The 15,975-nt window shown below is 40.2% G+C and overlaps 2 protein-coding genes across 4 annotated transcripts; one reads left to right on the top strand and one right to left on the bottom strand.

Annotated features, from left to right (window-relative positions):
- Positions 1 to 250: 250 nt before the first annotated feature.
- LOC135947432 (FERM and PDZ domain-containing protein 4) lies at positions 251 to 8,368 on the bottom strand. Of its 3 annotated transcripts, none has more exons than XM_065496299.1 (18): positions 7,915 to 8,368; positions 7,740 to 7,856; positions 7,531 to 7,680; positions 7,297 to 7,465; positions 7,142 to 7,243; positions 6,671 to 6,901; positions 6,353 to 6,609; positions 5,912 to 6,113; positions 5,613 to 5,705; positions 4,986 to 5,220; positions 4,809 to 4,921; positions 4,710 to 4,744; positions 3,594 to 4,074; positions 3,203 to 3,325; positions 2,854 to 3,117; positions 2,728 to 2,805; positions 1,913 to 2,140; positions 251 to 1,280 (listed from the first exon to the last, which is right to left on the bottom strand). In XM_065496299.1, the coding sequence occupies exons 1-18, from the start codon at positions 8,004 to 8,006 to the stop codon at positions 1,008 to 1,010; spliced, it is 3,243 nt and encodes a 1,080-aa protein (XP_065352371.1). In that variant the 5' UTR covers positions 8,007 to 8,368; the 3' UTR covers positions 251 to 1,007. The 3 variants fall into 3 exon arrangements, with proteins under 3 accessions (XP_065352371.1, XP_065352372.1, XP_065352373.1); XM_065496300.1 differs by having other exon boundaries at positions 5,613 to 5,690; positions 7,915 to 8,366; XM_065496301.1 differs by lacking the exon at positions 2,728 to 2,805 and having other exon boundaries at positions 7,915 to 8,365.
- Positions 8,369 to 8,490: 122 nt separating this feature from the next.
- On the top strand, positions 8,491 to 15,291 carry Sap-r (Saposin-related). The gene is made up of 9 exons (XM_065496302.1): positions 8,491 to 8,676; positions 10,212 to 10,299; positions 10,439 to 10,586; positions 10,814 to 11,266; positions 12,012 to 12,364; positions 12,608 to 12,986; positions 13,341 to 13,835; positions 14,061 to 14,375; positions 14,869 to 15,291. The coding sequence occupies exons 1-9, from the start codon at positions 8,634 to 8,636 to the stop codon at positions 15,109 to 15,111; spliced, it is 2,517 nt and encodes an 838-aa protein (XP_065352374.1). The 5' UTR covers positions 8,491 to 8,633; the 3' UTR covers positions 15,112 to 15,291.
- Positions 15,292 to 15,975: the final 684 nt, after the last annotated feature.

Raw genomic sequence — 15,975 nt, 5'->3', positions numbered from 1 at the left:
CTAATTAAATTTATAAATAAGAAATCGTTTAAAAGTCTCAGATATTATATCAAGACAGAACATATTAATTTGTATGAATATTGTATTGCATGAATATTAACTATTCTAATACATAAAAACACACAATTTACTTAAAATTAAGCAAGTTTATAAATTTACTCTACTGGAGACTAATAATAATTTTTATTAATTTAGCAATATTGTCCTATTTTAATTGATTTTCAAGGTATAAGAACAATTGAAACGAGGATTTAATACTGAGACTCTTTATTTCGCCAAGAAAAAATGCAACTGAGAATGTGCGTTAGGATTACAATCAGAGTAAAATCATTAAGTGCGCGTTTGTACTGCGGTATAAAAAGCAATGTAACAAAGACAGTGTAGAGGGCAACAACAACTTCGCAGCTAACAATTTAATATCATTCAGTCGTTTTTAATCATATGCGTCGAGTACACGAAAATTTAAAAAAGTACAAACATGCTAACATTTAGCAACTTTGACAAAAATTAGAGAGCATTTTGTTTGCTTCTAACTAACCTTCGAGGAGGCAACGGGAAACACAAGACAAAATTATAAGAATAGAAATTGTATAAATGCTCTATTGACTCGAAATTAATCACCTCTAAAAGAACCAAAACAGGACGTCAAAGTTGCTGTAACTTGCAAACCAATAATGCTGCCCTAACCACTTACTGCTATTATTTTGATCTATCATTTTGACATCTATTTTTCTTACAGTGATGAATAGAACACACAGATACAGTTATATATATGTATATCTCAATTCTTTGACGTCGTAATATTAAAATCTTTGGTTACAGTAGAGTTATAAATGGTCTCGATCCACGATGATTCAACCCCCATTGTCGGTTCTGTATTCGTTTAAAATCCGAAATCAAAGCTAAAATTTCCATTTGCGCGTAACGATATTAACCAACATTAAATTTTATCGCCCATAGATGATTACGTTCAGTCCTTTTTCCAAATTGGCAGTATGCTCTCGCGTTCAGCTGCCAAGCACTTTGAGGCCCTTGAGCAGGGAGGTTAAGGCGTTGACCAAGTCTTCGGCGCACTTCTGCACGTTGCTCGTCGACTTGGGGTTGTCGATGGAGTTGATGGTCGCCACCAGGCACTCGCACACGTCTCGGCTGCGCAGAATCAGGCTCATCGTGTGCGATGGCGCGTCCGTGTTCACGCACAGCTCCTCCGACAGGCTGAAGATATTATTCAGCGAGTTGAGGCAGTTGGCCAGAGTGCCTTCGAGGTTCGCTCGGAGACCCTGAAAATGAGAAGAAGGCTCAATTTAGAAGTGTTTGAAGCTGAGAGACATTTTTGCTAAGCTTGCTATCTTACTTAAAAGGGAATGCAAAATGTGTATTATCTTTTAGTTGAAATATATTTTTTTAGTTTAATTTAAATCGTTTTATTGACAAAATATTAATAGTTTTATTTGGAAAATTCAGTTTAAGCAGGAAATTTTTATCCTTTATATCTATAAAGATTATACTTAAAGCTTAACGGATTCTGCTTAGAAATTGCCTTTTAAAATAAACTAAATACCAGATAACTTGATCAAGCAGGAATAATAAAAAAGGACATATTTTCATTTTAAATAAAATTTGGAAAGATTTTGGGAGTTTTAAATAAAATTTCCCAATGGTTAATTGAATCCATTCTTTAACTACGTTCAGTTAGTTTTTACAGAAAAATAATTCAGGAAATCTTTCTTTAAACATTTTCCAACAAAAAATATTAATTTTCAAAGCTTTTCCAAACGAAATACTAATACTATAGATGCAAATCATCATAACTGTCACCATAAAAAACGGTTCCTACAAATAAATAAAATCTAAATGGTTATTTCTTGCTGTGAATTATTATTATATAATTTGAACAATATCCATAACTAACCTCGGCTGCTGCTTGGACTAGAAGTTTGCTACTGGCAACCAGTGCCCTCACTTCGTTGCACAATTTGGTCTGCGTCGCCCTGTAGAGGTTGACGTCCTCGTTTTCGCCGCCGCCAGCTGCAATGTAGCCACGGCACTGCTCGGCCAAGTTTAATAAATGCTCCGACAGCTGGTTTATCTTTTCCTTAGCTTGCGACGTTGAAATTTTTTCAAATTTCACCATATTGTTCTGCAAAAGAGTGCGATACTATTATTTTTATGCTTACATTCTGACGTTACTCTGAAGAGACAATACAAACATGTATAAAAAATGTGCAGTGAAAAATCGAAAATTGACGTGGAACGGCAGGCAAAAACATCAATATCGGCAGACGGTTTTTATGAGCACGATGGCAATGAGCATTCAATTTAAGAAATATGGTGCAAAGACTATGTTATTTAAAAACAAACCTAAAATAAAAATGAATTTATATGTATATTTTGCTGATTGTGAGGACTGGTGAGTGTTGGTTGACGCGACAAGAATGGAATTTTGGCAATGAGAATGTTAAAGAAGAAAATTTCACTACGAAACATTATTATTTAATCTTTACATTATGAGGCATGCTTTAATTTAGTTTAAACATAAAATAGGAGTTCTAGGAGGCAAACATTTTCAAAATTTTTGACGACAATCAGAGATTTGGAGATGTAACGGGACACAAAAACAAAACCAACAAAAAAGACGATTTCACAAAACTAAGAGATGCAGTCGACTTTCGTTTCCAGACACAAAACAAATTCTGATTATGGACACTGAATTCCGCACAGCCTTACTCTGTTTCGGTAAATGAGACTGCTCCGTGCCGAATTGTTGACATAGTGATTTCGCGGGTTGTAAAGGCTGAGGCTAGCCTACAATGGCGGTTAAAAAGCTGCAGCGAGTGACCAAAAATTAATTACCAGAATGTTGCTCTGCGAGGGTGGTGGCGGAGGTGGAATGATATAGGCCGACACTTCCTCGGGGGTCAGCTCCGTGATGCCCGACTGGTTCGGCGCTGGCACCACCACCGTGGCCAAGAACTCGTCCAGATCCAGGTTGCTGTCCAGTAGCTCGTCCAGCATGTCCTGGTCCCACTCGTGATGCGGGCCCGGCAGCAGCGGCGGGAGCTGGTCGGCGAATGGGGTCGGTGGGCTGCTCGGCGAGTCAAGGAACGATAGCGCCAACTGCAACCAGAGAACGTTGTTGGTGCTGTTTTGCTCAAGAGACGGCACAACGAGAATAAATGTCAAGGAGAAACTATTCGCTCACATTATCTGGCGTAATTGGTGGAGGTATCATGGTAAGGTCTATAATATCTGGGTCTAAATACAAAGTGCCTTCAGCAAAGTGATATGGTAGGCTGGTGTCTTGCTGTAGACGAAGTAGAATTTCCTAAAAGATGAATGCAAAATAATTAAACAAACACGGACACAGCAAGGAAGTGTTTCATTTCACATTTCCTAGATGCCAAGATCATCAAAGAATTTTATTAAAATTTTGAAAAGCACAACAAATTATTTCTTAAAAATTATGACGAAAAAATCGCATCTAAGATATGACGAGACAAATCACTGTCCTCAAACAAAAACAATCAACGCCACAGTGAATGAAGCTACACGAACGAGCAGCGCCAAGTGCAAAAAATTATATCAAAGCCTACCTTCATGTCCGAGTTGCCGGCCCTTGGCAGAACGTTGTCGGGACTGTGCAGTCCAAAGCTAGAGTCACTGGGTTTGAGCAGAGATCCGGGCCTGAGCCCCGCCTTATTGTGCGACGGGCTGCTGGTTGGCGTCGACATCGAGTCTGTGTCCGAACTCTCGGTGGTGTCACCGTTGATGTCGAGGCTGCGCACCACGGCGCTCATCTCCTCCTCTAGGTTGGCCTTGTGTCCGCCGTGCGCCAACAGCAGCAGCGAGTCACTGTGCTTCAGCTCGGGCTGCTCTGTATCTAGCAACGAGCTCATCTGCGACGAGCCTTCCGAGTCGCTCTCCTTCTCGTCGCCGTGGTCGTTTAAGTACTGCTCCGATGCCAGTACCAGCCGGTGCATCTCTGACAGCCGCTGTCGAGCCTCTTCGCTCGCTTCTGGAGAGGTCGAGTCTTCACTGCTCGACTGACGGTTCTCCTTGTTTGCGTTCCTCAACCTATTGCAGTTTATTATTAAGAATAATTTGGTTCAATAAAATAATAATGAGAAATATGGAATCTACAAAAATTAAATTATTCTGCAAAATTAAACGAAACAGAATTTCGTTGAAAATTGATAAAATCACGCTCGTAAATTTCCTGGACCATCATGAAGTTAAAATTTAAAATATTAAGAAAGAAAACAGCATAACACAAATTTTGAAATATTGTCCCGTGAACGAGACACATTTTGGAGTTTTGAAATTTTATCTAATAGGGTATGCTACAATTATTTGAAAAATTAATTTGACCGGATTTTAGTGACCTTGACCTTGGCCTGGGGACCTACAATATTTGATACAAACTTTTTTTATGGTAAATAATGAACATATTTTAGTTTTCAGGAAATTTAAAAAAAAAATATGTCATAGAATTTGATCCTCAATACTATGGAGAATATTTGTCTTTTATAAAATTAAAGGATGCTTGGTGAAATTTCCCCAAAATATTAGAACATTTTAAATAACAAGCTTTAAGGGCGCCTTTAAATTTTGTTAAATTGATCTGCTCTCATATGAGCAAATCCAAAGTTATATTTGTGCTAGATCTAGTTAATATTTTATGAGGGATTGTTTTAAGAACTACAACTTACATGCTATTCATGTTGCTATCCACAGTTTTTCCATCCTAAAAGCAAATTATTAAAGCCATTTAAAGCAAATCCTAAAGCAATGTGAATGGAAACACTCACAGCTGCGTGGTAAGGAGGCGGAACAGCCAAATTGACTAGTTGGCACTTATTGTTGGCGGCGATGTAGCTCCACCAGTCCGGCACCACCAGGTGGAAGCCCTGATAAGGAGGCACTGCAAGTCCACCCGCATGATTAACACTCCATTCTGCTGATCACCCTGTTGCTTTAATATTTACCTGCATCATAGGCTGGTGTGGGATCCTCTGGCGGGCAGTCTAGCGACAAATGCAGGCCTGTGAGAAGGTGGAAGTAGCCTCGCAGCACCAGCACCAACTCTTCTGCGTCTTTTTCTTCCAAGCTCAGGCAGATTTGGTCAGCACCAAGTAGGTGCAGTGTCACTTGCGTGGACAACTCGTCTTGCTTGGACACAGACACGTGCCGCACGCTGTGAATGTCGGCCAGAGGCATCGGCTGGAAGTTTCCAATTTTATATTGTATCCATTGTTTGCTCATGATTTTCTTAGGATTATATTTTGTAAAAGGTTTTAAAACAAATTTGAGGACAATTCCCAAAATGAAAGCTGAAATTTCCCATTTGCTTGTACAGTCAGGAAGTGAGCTATACAAACTCAGCAGTGAGATCAACAATAGAATCAATTGAAGAATTATATTAGCATATCTTCACAAGGACTGATTGTAGAATATTTTCTAAGGGGCTTATTCACATGCCCTGCCGATTGACTTGGCTTTGTCTCCTCTGCAGAAATGAATTTAATATTTCTTTAAGACAGCAAGTAACCATCCTGTTAAAAACTACTTAACACAATTTAAATGTCTAATTTTCAATATGTATAATTTCTTACCGTTGCGCTCCTCATACCAGCAATTTGGCTTATGCCAAATTTGGGGCTTATCAGTACTACTGTCTCCATGTTTGTCTCCTGGAAATTTATGTCCTTCGATGAGAAATTTGGATTAGTACAGAGATTATTATTAGTTCTAAATGATAAACATTTTAAAAAAAATACCACAGGTAAATTATATAGAAGATGATCCTTGTGGCAGTAGAAAATGAGCTTGGCTCTCGACATCTTGAGAGGCCGAGATTAATTATTTACAATAACGAGCCAAAGTTAGATTGGGTTTGTTTAGTTCCACTCACTTTGATGTTGGTAGAGAAGCACTTGGCGCCATAGCTCGGCAGATCGCTAATGATATGCAAGTAGTACAGTTTGGCCTGGATGTCGGACATGGGCTGAGTTGTGCACAGTTTTAGGAAGTGCCCGATCAACTTGCGCAACTCCTTTCGTTTCATCGACTCCATCAGTGAGATTGGCACGAACCGCTCAAGACCAAACTCCTTTCTGCAAACAAATGGTAAACTAAATGAAGAGAGACTTGGCTCAGCTCACAGAATACTTTAGTTGAGGCTGCCAATTTTACTTAAAATATTACAAACATTTTGCTTTATTGAAATATTTGTGAGAAAAAAATCATTAACATGAAAATTGAGATTAATTTTTTGCCAAAGAGACTCAAAACTCCAATGGTTCAAATCCTTTATAAAAATAGTTTTGCTGTAAATTAAAAATCATACACTTACTCAATATTCTTTGCTCCCAGTTTTCCCTGTAGGTTATTGGCCATGGCATGCTGCTGGATGTGCAGAGCAGCCAGACGAAGGGCAGTTTCGTATTTAAGCTCAGGTGCAAACCTCTCCTGCACCACGTCGTTACAGCACTGTAAGTACAAGTACTCGAAAGCCACCGGATCGCGGTGCAGAAGAGCTTCAGGCTCAGACGGCACAAACACCACGCGGAAGAGACAACGCAGGTTGTGCGAACCAGGCCGTGCTGCAATCTGAATAATCATTGGCCGCAGTGAGAAAAGGCCCAAAAGCAATAAATCGCCCAGTATTTACTTTGGCCAGATGTTGGTGGGGCTGGAGCAATGTGAGTTTGTTTTTCCGGCCGGTGACGTGCTCCAGGGCCAGACAGAAATGTTCCCCAGCAAGAATGCCTAGTTTCTGCAGAAGGGAGTCAGTCACATCTTGGACAGTTGTGCTTCCGTCGTACTTGAACGACTTGGTCTGTCCGTTTTCCAGGAACACTTTCAGTACGTTTGGCATTAAAGCCACTCCTTTCTCAGCCACCTGAGGCAATCGCAAAAAATTGAAGTGAATAAGTTTACCCAACCCAGAAATCGAATCAGGTTTAATTGCTGGCAAGAAAAATATTTGAGTTTTTTAGGTTTTAATTAGCATCTTCTGGTTTGTAAAAAGCATTAAAATGTTGGGGCAATTGGTGCACTTCCCTTATTTAATATTGTTTGCCAAATTGATAATAATAATAAAAATAAAGATTCAGAGCTACAGTGTAAGGACCACACTTACTGTTCCATTGACTACGACTCCTTCTGCAAATCTAACCCTGGAAGGGTGGCTCCTGAGCTTTGCCTTCTTAGCTACACTCAAAAGTGCAGACTTTCTAGCTGACTGTAGGAACACTCTTTTATCAAGCAGAAAAGCACATAAATTGCTAAAAATACATTATCTAGAGGTGGCTGGCAAACTATCAACTCCACCTTCTCAGGGCAAGACCTGATCAGTTGGATAGCGTGTTCCCTGGCGACTTTTCGCACATCTTCACCATTGATTTCAAGAATTTGATCTCCAGGAAGCAACTTGCCATCGCTGGGACCATTATCAGTGACGAATCTGCAAGAATCAGTGAAAGGGAATTAGAAAGTGGCATGGGAAGAAGTATCAAATTTTCTGTATACCTAACAATTACAGGCTTCTCACTACCAGCCACAAATCCAAAACCCTGTTTTCCGTCCCTCGTGAGGGTGACCCGACGGGGCTTTGGCGGTGCCTCCTCTGGTGCCCAGTCTTTGGGCGGTGGGTCTTTGATGGTCGTTTGGTTGACGTGACTGCAGAAATAAAAGGGGAATACATTGACAGGTCCCTTCTGATGATAGGGAAATTTTACTTGATGAAGTACGAGTGTCCATTACTGTCCACGGCTTCCTCCCAGCCGAAGGGCAGCACCGAAGTGACATCGTAAGTGTCGGCAGGCGGCAACCACGACGCGGTTTTCGTCAGGTGACTGAAAGGCATTGCGAATGAAATGAGGGCAGCTCGCAACCCTGGATCTCGTGACCTACTTGCAATAGTAGAGGCGGCCGTCGCGGTTCACGTGCGCCGTCCAGCCAGGCTTGACCTGTCTGGGGTATGCCAGGGGCCCGCCGTCCTCCATGGATGAGCACCAACTGAGCGCAAGTGGCCGAGTCCGCGAGCTCAAGCGGCCCGCATCGCCCCGATCGGCGGCCCAAAGCGCGCTGCCGCCTGGAAATCAGCGTGCTCGACGATCAAAGGGCGGCACTAGCCGCCGAAACAGCGAGGAAACTGGATTGAAATTTTAAAAAATGTATAAGGGTTTGTCTGCTGGCTGGAGAACGTCACCGCAACCACAGAGCGCCCTGGCGGGCGACTCGCGAAGATGGCTGCAGAGATTTTGCTCATTCCCCCATCTGTGTCTTGTTATGTATCGATTGGCTCGAATGACCATCTGCGGGTGCATATCTGCACTTGTGTTTTGTTTACAACTAGCCAATTAAATGCACTGAATCTATCACGTGATGAAATTTGCCCAACAAGAGATCCAACCATTGGTCTAATCAAGCCTTTTTTAGCCAATCAAAGTGCACCTGTTCTTCTGCTTGACGACTCTCTCGAATCATATGGTTGGCAGCAGTGTTGTTATTTAGTTTAGTAACATCGCATTAATTCTTCGATTTGTCACGGGACTGTCTACTGGAACAGTATAACAGGCTTCGCTCTATCCTATTACAACCACCCTACAGACCGGGTCACATTGCTGACCATGAAGACTGCGGCTTGTATTGTCCTGGCGCTCTGCGTCGCAGGTGAGGCCCTGAACCTTTCAACGCACTTCACTTTCGCCCTTTCAATTTCATGTATTTTGCATGGTAATCAATGTGACAGTCGATTTTGAGTTATATAATGGTAAAAGATGCCGGTTTGCCGAACTAAATTTTTACGTCTCGACATTTATGACCTTCCAAGTAAGGTTAAAAAATGGTTCATTTTAAATTGCGTTCTATCTGCTTCTCGCTAAACTGATGAATAATGAGCGTGTGTCATTCGCTTTTCTTGTTGCGCAACTGAAGCGCGGTGCTAGGCTGCGTCAAAATATCTATTTTGCGAACACGGCTCTTTAGTAAGCATTTTTTCAGATCAATAAGTTCGCTGCCATATTTTATTGGCACAGTTGCAGAATTATCAGGATTTTATGTATATGATATAATATAACCATATTTGTATTTCCTTGTTCGGCCAGCTTTCAGAAAAGGAGGCACCAAATAGCCTTGAAATAATTTGTGCGGCAATTATTTCTGAAGCAACAACTTTTTTCTACACGAAAAAAAATAAATAAGAAATATTTCGAAAAGAATGTGTGGTAATCTATTTCGAGACGTAAAAGAGCAATGATACTTCAAAAGTCTGGAAAAAATGCTGCTTGTTGCAATGCATAAACTCATTCCTTTAGGATTCAGTTGAAGCCAAAATAAGTAGCACTTAAAATTTTTGAGTTAAGTGGCTGCAATGATTTTTAAATGGAGAGGACTGTCTCCCTTGTTTAAATCTGATTGTATTTCAAAACAAAGAGTTTCCCAAAAAGTGTCATAATACTGTTGAATAGATCTTGACGAGAGGAATCGAAATCTGTCAAGAAATGTGGTCAAGGACTGTACATTTTTTTCCAAAATGAACAGCGTTCGACCACAATTTTGTGGCAGATTTAGATTCTTCTCGTCAAGATCTATTTAACAGTATGTGACACTTTTTTGGGGAAACTTCTTTGTTTTGAAATTAAATCAGATTTAGGGAGACAGTCTTTACCATTTGAAAAGCATGCTAACTTTGCAGCGACTTTTCTCAAAAATGTACAGTGCTACTTTTCAATTTTGGCTTCAACTGAATTCTAAAGGATGAGTTCATGCATTGGCAACAAGCAATTTCCAGGATTTAGCAATATAAATAAAAAAAGGAGATTAGTAAATGGAATAAAGACCAAAAATATTATAGTTTTAAAGATGTTAAATTCTAAAAAAATCCCATTCCATGTCTTGAGATTTATTTTTTTTTAAATCCAAAAAACTAATTTTGAGACCTTATCATACATGTAAGTGTGATTACGAAAAAATGTGGGATGATAAGATTGCCCGGAAATACAGTATTCCTAGTAAATAATCAACAAAATAATTGTAGTTGTGAGTTACCCGAACGCAATGCATCATTGTCACATGATTGTTCTTGTCCAATTAATGCTGAGTGCGTGACGCACAAAGTTCGCTGGCCGTGATAAACTCTGACCCCTTGCTAGCTCGCTGTCATAAATGAGGCTCAAATGGGTGAAATATCCCAATTTTGCTTTCAGGTGGACTTGCTAGTCCCATTTCCAAAGAACAACAAAAATACCCCAAAGAATGCAGCACTGGACCAACCTATTGGTGTCAAAACATCACGTGAGTTGTTTTTATATCGGGGAGAAAATACGGAAGCAAGTGACTCTTATTTCCACTTAGTGTTTACTGATAATCGGAATATTTTACTAGTTAAAGATAACGTTAAGGATCGTTAGTAAATAATTTTATTTTTTTCTAGAACTGCCCACAATTGTCAAGCTGCGAAACACTGCATCCAGACGGTTTGGGAGCACCAAAAACTGGAGGCAGACAATGACGACATTTGCACCATTTGTAAAGACATGGTCCAGCAGGCCAGGGACCAGCTCGAGAGCAATGAAACTCAGGTAAACTTTAATATCACTAATGTTCCTCAAATGATATCTAGATATAAAAAGAAGGTTCTACAGGGAGGAAAATATACTATGATTAATTCTTAAAATAATTTAAATTAAAAAAATATATATTTTTTCATGTTTACTTGATATGACTATGGAAAATTTTCATCAGCATCATTTATTAAAAAATTGGAAGAAATTGAAGTGAATAAATTTATAGCACAAATTAATTACAGGAAGAGCTGAAGGAAGTGTTTGAGGGCTCTTGCAAGCTGATCCCTGTGAAGATTGTTTCCGAAGAGTGCATGAAGGTCTTTGACGACTTCATCCCTGAACTGGTGGACGCGCTGGCCTCGCAGATGAACCCGCAAATGGTGTGCAGCACCGCCGGCCTTTGCAACTCTGCCCGCGTCGACAAGCTGCTCGCTGAGCATGTCATCAACGAGGTTTATGCCAAGTTTGGACAGGATTGCGGAGACTGCCACTCACTGGTCGCAGACGTGCGACCCAAGCTGGACGGTGCTTCTGACGAGGACATCATCAACAGGCTGATGAACGTTTGCGGACACATGGGCAGCCTGTCGCTCGGCTGCAGGGAGATAGTGCTGAAATATTCTCAGGACATCACTGAACACATCAGGAAGCACTTCAACGCGAGGGAGGTGTGCGACCTCTCCGGCGTTTGCAAGGTAATTTTTATTGCAGGATTTATCAAAATTTCTCAGATTTTTAAGGAATGAAAGGAACGTTCAAAATAATTGACAGCACTCATTTAATAAAATTTTAATTATTTATGTTAGCCATTTTTGTTAATTGACAGCCTCTGTCTAAAGTCAAGTTTAGATTTTTGTCATTCTGTTTACACAAAATGTGAAAAAGTTGCATAATTTTAATTTTATCAGCGAAAATGTTGTGTTGGAGAAGGTGTCAGATGATTGAAACACGACAAGTAACTTAACTACTTTCTTTATTTCACAAAATCAACAAGAGGTTTTGAAACCTGTTGTTTGAACTTGATGTCACTATTCAAATTTCATTTGAATTATATTTTTTATTGCTGTGTACTATTAACCGGGTCAAAATCAGGTGTATCTTAAATATCTTAACTGTCAGAATTTTTGGTGGTACAAATCAAGTGGAACAATTAAGTGGAAATTAAAGTAATCGGTCACTTCATTAGAATAATTTATTAAAGTCAATTTGGATAGAGTAAATTAGAATCGAATGCTCTGTAACTTGAGATTATGGAACTTGGGAAACGTCTGGAAGTTTCTATTACCATGCAGTGGGGAGAATCACCACAGTTGTATTCCTGTAGGAAAATTATTTTGTACATTAATGCATGTTAAATTAAACCTTTCATCCTTCAGAATTGTCTTTCAATTTGGAAAATATATTGCAAACTGGTTTTTAAAATATTAAAAATTAAATCAGGCCAAGCACCATGAACATGCCCGACCCTTGCTGGCGACCGCCTACAGGAGTGACGAACCTTGCGAACTTTGTGAACACTTGGTGCAGCACATGCTTGACGTCTTCACCGCCAACACCACTGAGGAGGAGTTTGAAAAGGTGCTGATCGGCATTTGCAAGATGTCCAAGAGCTCGTTCAAGCAGCAGTGCCTCAGCCTGGTCAGCGAGTACTACCCCATGTTCTACCACTTCATCACCACCGAGATGAAGCCCCATTCTGTCTGTGTCCTCGCCGGCGTCTGCCATGAGGGAGAGCAGAGGCGACCCCTGCTTGGAGCCCACGAGGGAGACCTTTACAGGAAGAGACACAACAAGTCAGTAGGAAATAAATTTCACACTAAATTATTTGAAAATAGACAGTTTTGATTTGGTTTAAAAAGAATTAATGATGGATCTAAAGCAAATATTGCGTAACTCAAAAATATATAACACCTTAACATTTATCAAGCATCAATTTTTCTATAAAATAAATTATTCTTTATAATTAAAAAAACCCAACCTATCAAAAAAATATTCTAACAAATAATAAAACCGTAATTTAAATATATCATCCTTAGACATCACCTGATTGGTGGTGATGAAACCAAACTGCAAGATTTGGCTCGAGTCCCCCTGACCAAGAAGGAGTCCAACATCCAAGTGATCAACTCTGACCTCCTGCCTACGCCTGCCGTGCCCGCCGTCCTGCCCATTGAATTGATGCTGCCGCAATCCATGATTGGCGGCAACAAAATCGAGTGCGAAACTTGCCAGTACTTCTTGCACTACGTCCAGCAGGAGATTACCCTGCCTTCGACCGAGGCTGAGATCAAAGAGCTGATTGATGAGGCGTGCGACCACCTGCCCAAGTCGATCGGTCCACAGTGCAGGAGCTTTGTCGCCATCTATTCTGACGCGCTGATCGCCCTCCTGGCTCAGGAGGTTGATCCTTCTCAGGTAACATATTTTCAAGAATGCGTTACACTGAGTAGAGATAATATTTTGACGTTCAAGCGACTGTAAAATAAAAAAAATCTCCAATTATCCTAAAATACTCTTAAGTCCAATTCCTAAATTGTCCCGTCTTGAATAGTGTCAGTTCTTCATTTAGTAATATTTACCTTTGTTAGAAAATTAGTACGCACTTTTTGGTAGAAGTGAATTCACCGTCGCTTTTAGTTAAATTCATACACTAAATTGATTATGTAATTTTTGCATGCTATTAACCTCCAGATGAGGCTGGTAAAGTATTCTTAACCTTTAAATTATTCTGTTTTCTAAAGCTCACAATTAATTAACTTTCACCTTCAGGTTTGCCCAAGCATCGGTCTGTGCCCTGCTGCCGCCGTCGTGGAAGCTGTGAGCAAGGTGGAGGGCAACGCCGCCTGCCCCATGTGCTTGTTCGCCATGCAGCAGCTGGACAAGATGCTGAAGGACAACCGCACCGAGGACAGCGTGAAGAAGGCTCTGGAGTCGGTGTGCTCGCTGCTGCCGAAGAAAATGGTCACCGAGTGCGACTCATTCATGGACAAGTACACGGAAGAGCTGATTGACATGCTGATCGCCGAGTATACACCTGAAGAGGTGTGCACCAACCTGAAAATGTGCGGCCCAGAGGAATACGAGCAGGGAATGCTGACCGGCAAAGACGAAAAGCAGAGCCACATCGAGACCAACGAGATTCCCCTGCCAAAGGACGATGAGCTGGTCAAGCCCATCTCCAACGTCAAGGACGACAACAAGTGCGTCATCTGCGAGTTTGTCATGACTCAACTGGACGATATGCTGAAGAACAACGCTACTGAGGTGAATTTTATGTTAAAATGTTATACTCATCAAATTTAATTATTAAATTTTATTTTTTATTGTTATGCTGCATCTTTCATTTACAATAATTGTAAAATTATTTGGCAGCATGATGTTAGGCATCTATTGATTTTTTTTTAATTTTTGAATTGGTTAAAGCAAGTATTTTTAAGCTTTACAATTAATTGAGTCATCTAATAGAATTTTGGAAATGTGTCTTTCTAGGAGGACATCAAGAAGGCAGTGCACAGCGTGTGCAATTACTTGCCCAAGTCCGTGTCGCAGAAGTGCAATGACTTCGTAAACGAATATGCCGATTTGGTGATCCAGCTGCTGGTGCAGAGCCTGGAACCGAAGCAGGTGTGCCAGGAGCTGGGCCTGTGTCCACAAGTGGCCAAGACCGCGGAGGAAAAGTGCACCTTGTGCCTTGTCCTAGTCGAAGCCATGGACAAGCTGCTTGAGGACGGGAGCATCGAGAAGGATGTGGCTACCATTATTGATAAGGTCTGCAACATTGTGCCTAGCTCCATGAGACAAGGGGTGAGTCAAAGTGTTTTAAAGATTTAAATAGAATATCAAAGAAATCGCTTCTCTTTTAATTTCCAGAAAGTTTTTTACTGCTCAACAGGCATTGAAAAAATCTTTTCTTAAAAAATTATTGTAGGAAAGAGAAAACAGTTAACATGGGATTACAAAAATGGTCTATCTTTTTGTAAAGAAACAATTTCGTTAATTTTGTTTGTGTGAAGCATGTTCAGAAATAGTTACGACATTTATTATTGATTTTTAGAATTGAAAAATTGGTCAGATACATAATTTCAAAACTAAATTGAGAGAAAATATTTGTTAAATTTACGTACCACGGGCTAAATGCGTGATGAAATTAGTTTCCACTTTAAACTCCAAAGCAAAGAGCCTGCCCATTTCCCAAGAGATAATAAAAATTCCTGTTTTTTCCTTGTGTTGGCTATATTTTCCAGAAGGATTTAATGTTTTAGAATGAACTGTGTTTAAAATTCTACTACTCTTTTAGTGCCGAAGCACTGTTGACGAGTATGGACCAAGTATCATGCTGTTGGTGGCTCAGCTGGCCGACAAGAACGACGTCTGCTCTCAGGTGAAATTGTGCCCATCCACTGGAAACAGGGGCCACCTTCTGGGCGCTAATAAGTGCACCTACGGACCCTCATACAGCTGCCAGTCTGAATTCCACGCCATGGCTTGCAAGGCCACCAAGTACTGCCAGCAAAAGGTCTGGAAAGCGTCCAAGCCCTGAGCTCAAGAGTCAAATCAATTAGGGATATGATTTATACCTTTAAAACAGCAAAAAGAGTGATAAATAAAAATACAAGGAAACCCACTGGGTGAACTGCTTCTCATGAGTTCGATTTGTTATAGACGTATTGATAAGACACTGAGTATGATAATAAAAGCTAGACGCTGACTGTATTTTCAACTAAGGTGGTTTCTTTTCATTGATATCACTTTCCTAATTTGGAAATATTCCAGAAGACTTTCATACTTGCACGCGTATATTATTTTGATCATTTTTGTTGAGAGAAAGCATTGCATGGTCTATCATAAAGATAAATAGACTTATGTTTCGGGGCTAAACTAATTTGGAAGTGTTTGCAAGATCTTCTATTTATAAAAATCAAATAGTTGAAAAAATTACATAAATAAAATTGGACGGTTCCTAGTAAATTTTTTAATTAATGTTGAATTTTCTTCCGCAAAATTAACTTGCAATTTCCAGTAATAAATTTTTTCCTATTTTACAACGAACTAAAGTTAAGCCTTATTGGTTTGTGCCCTTATTCAGTGCAGGGGGCACTTGCCATAAAATATATTTGTAATATGTTTCTAATAATTTCTAATTATTTAAAAACCACAAAAAAACTTGATGAAATTTTATCCTTGTTAATCTTTATTTTAATGCGAATTCAAACTGAATTTTGTTGTAATTAATTCCCCTTAACTTTATCAGAAAGAGAATAGAGTGTACCGTTTGTGATAAAGGTAGCGCTGTAGTCGGCACCGCACCTGCAGCTCACCTGTCGCTCGGCGGCGCAGCCTGGCACGAAGACGAAAAGTGGCGGCAAAAGGGATTGGAAAGTGCCGGTGAGGCGAGCCCAGTACC

The sequence above is a fragment of the Cloeon dipterum genome, chromosome X (assembly GCF_949628265.1).
Source record: "Cloeon dipterum chromosome X, ieCloDipt1.1, whole genome shotgun sequence".
Classification (NCBI taxonomy): domain Eukaryota; kingdom Metazoa; phylum Arthropoda; class Insecta; order Ephemeroptera; family Baetidae; genus Cloeon; species Cloeon dipterum.
Note: the sequence above shows the minus strand (reverse complement) of the source record. Positions and strands in the feature narration are given on the sequence as shown.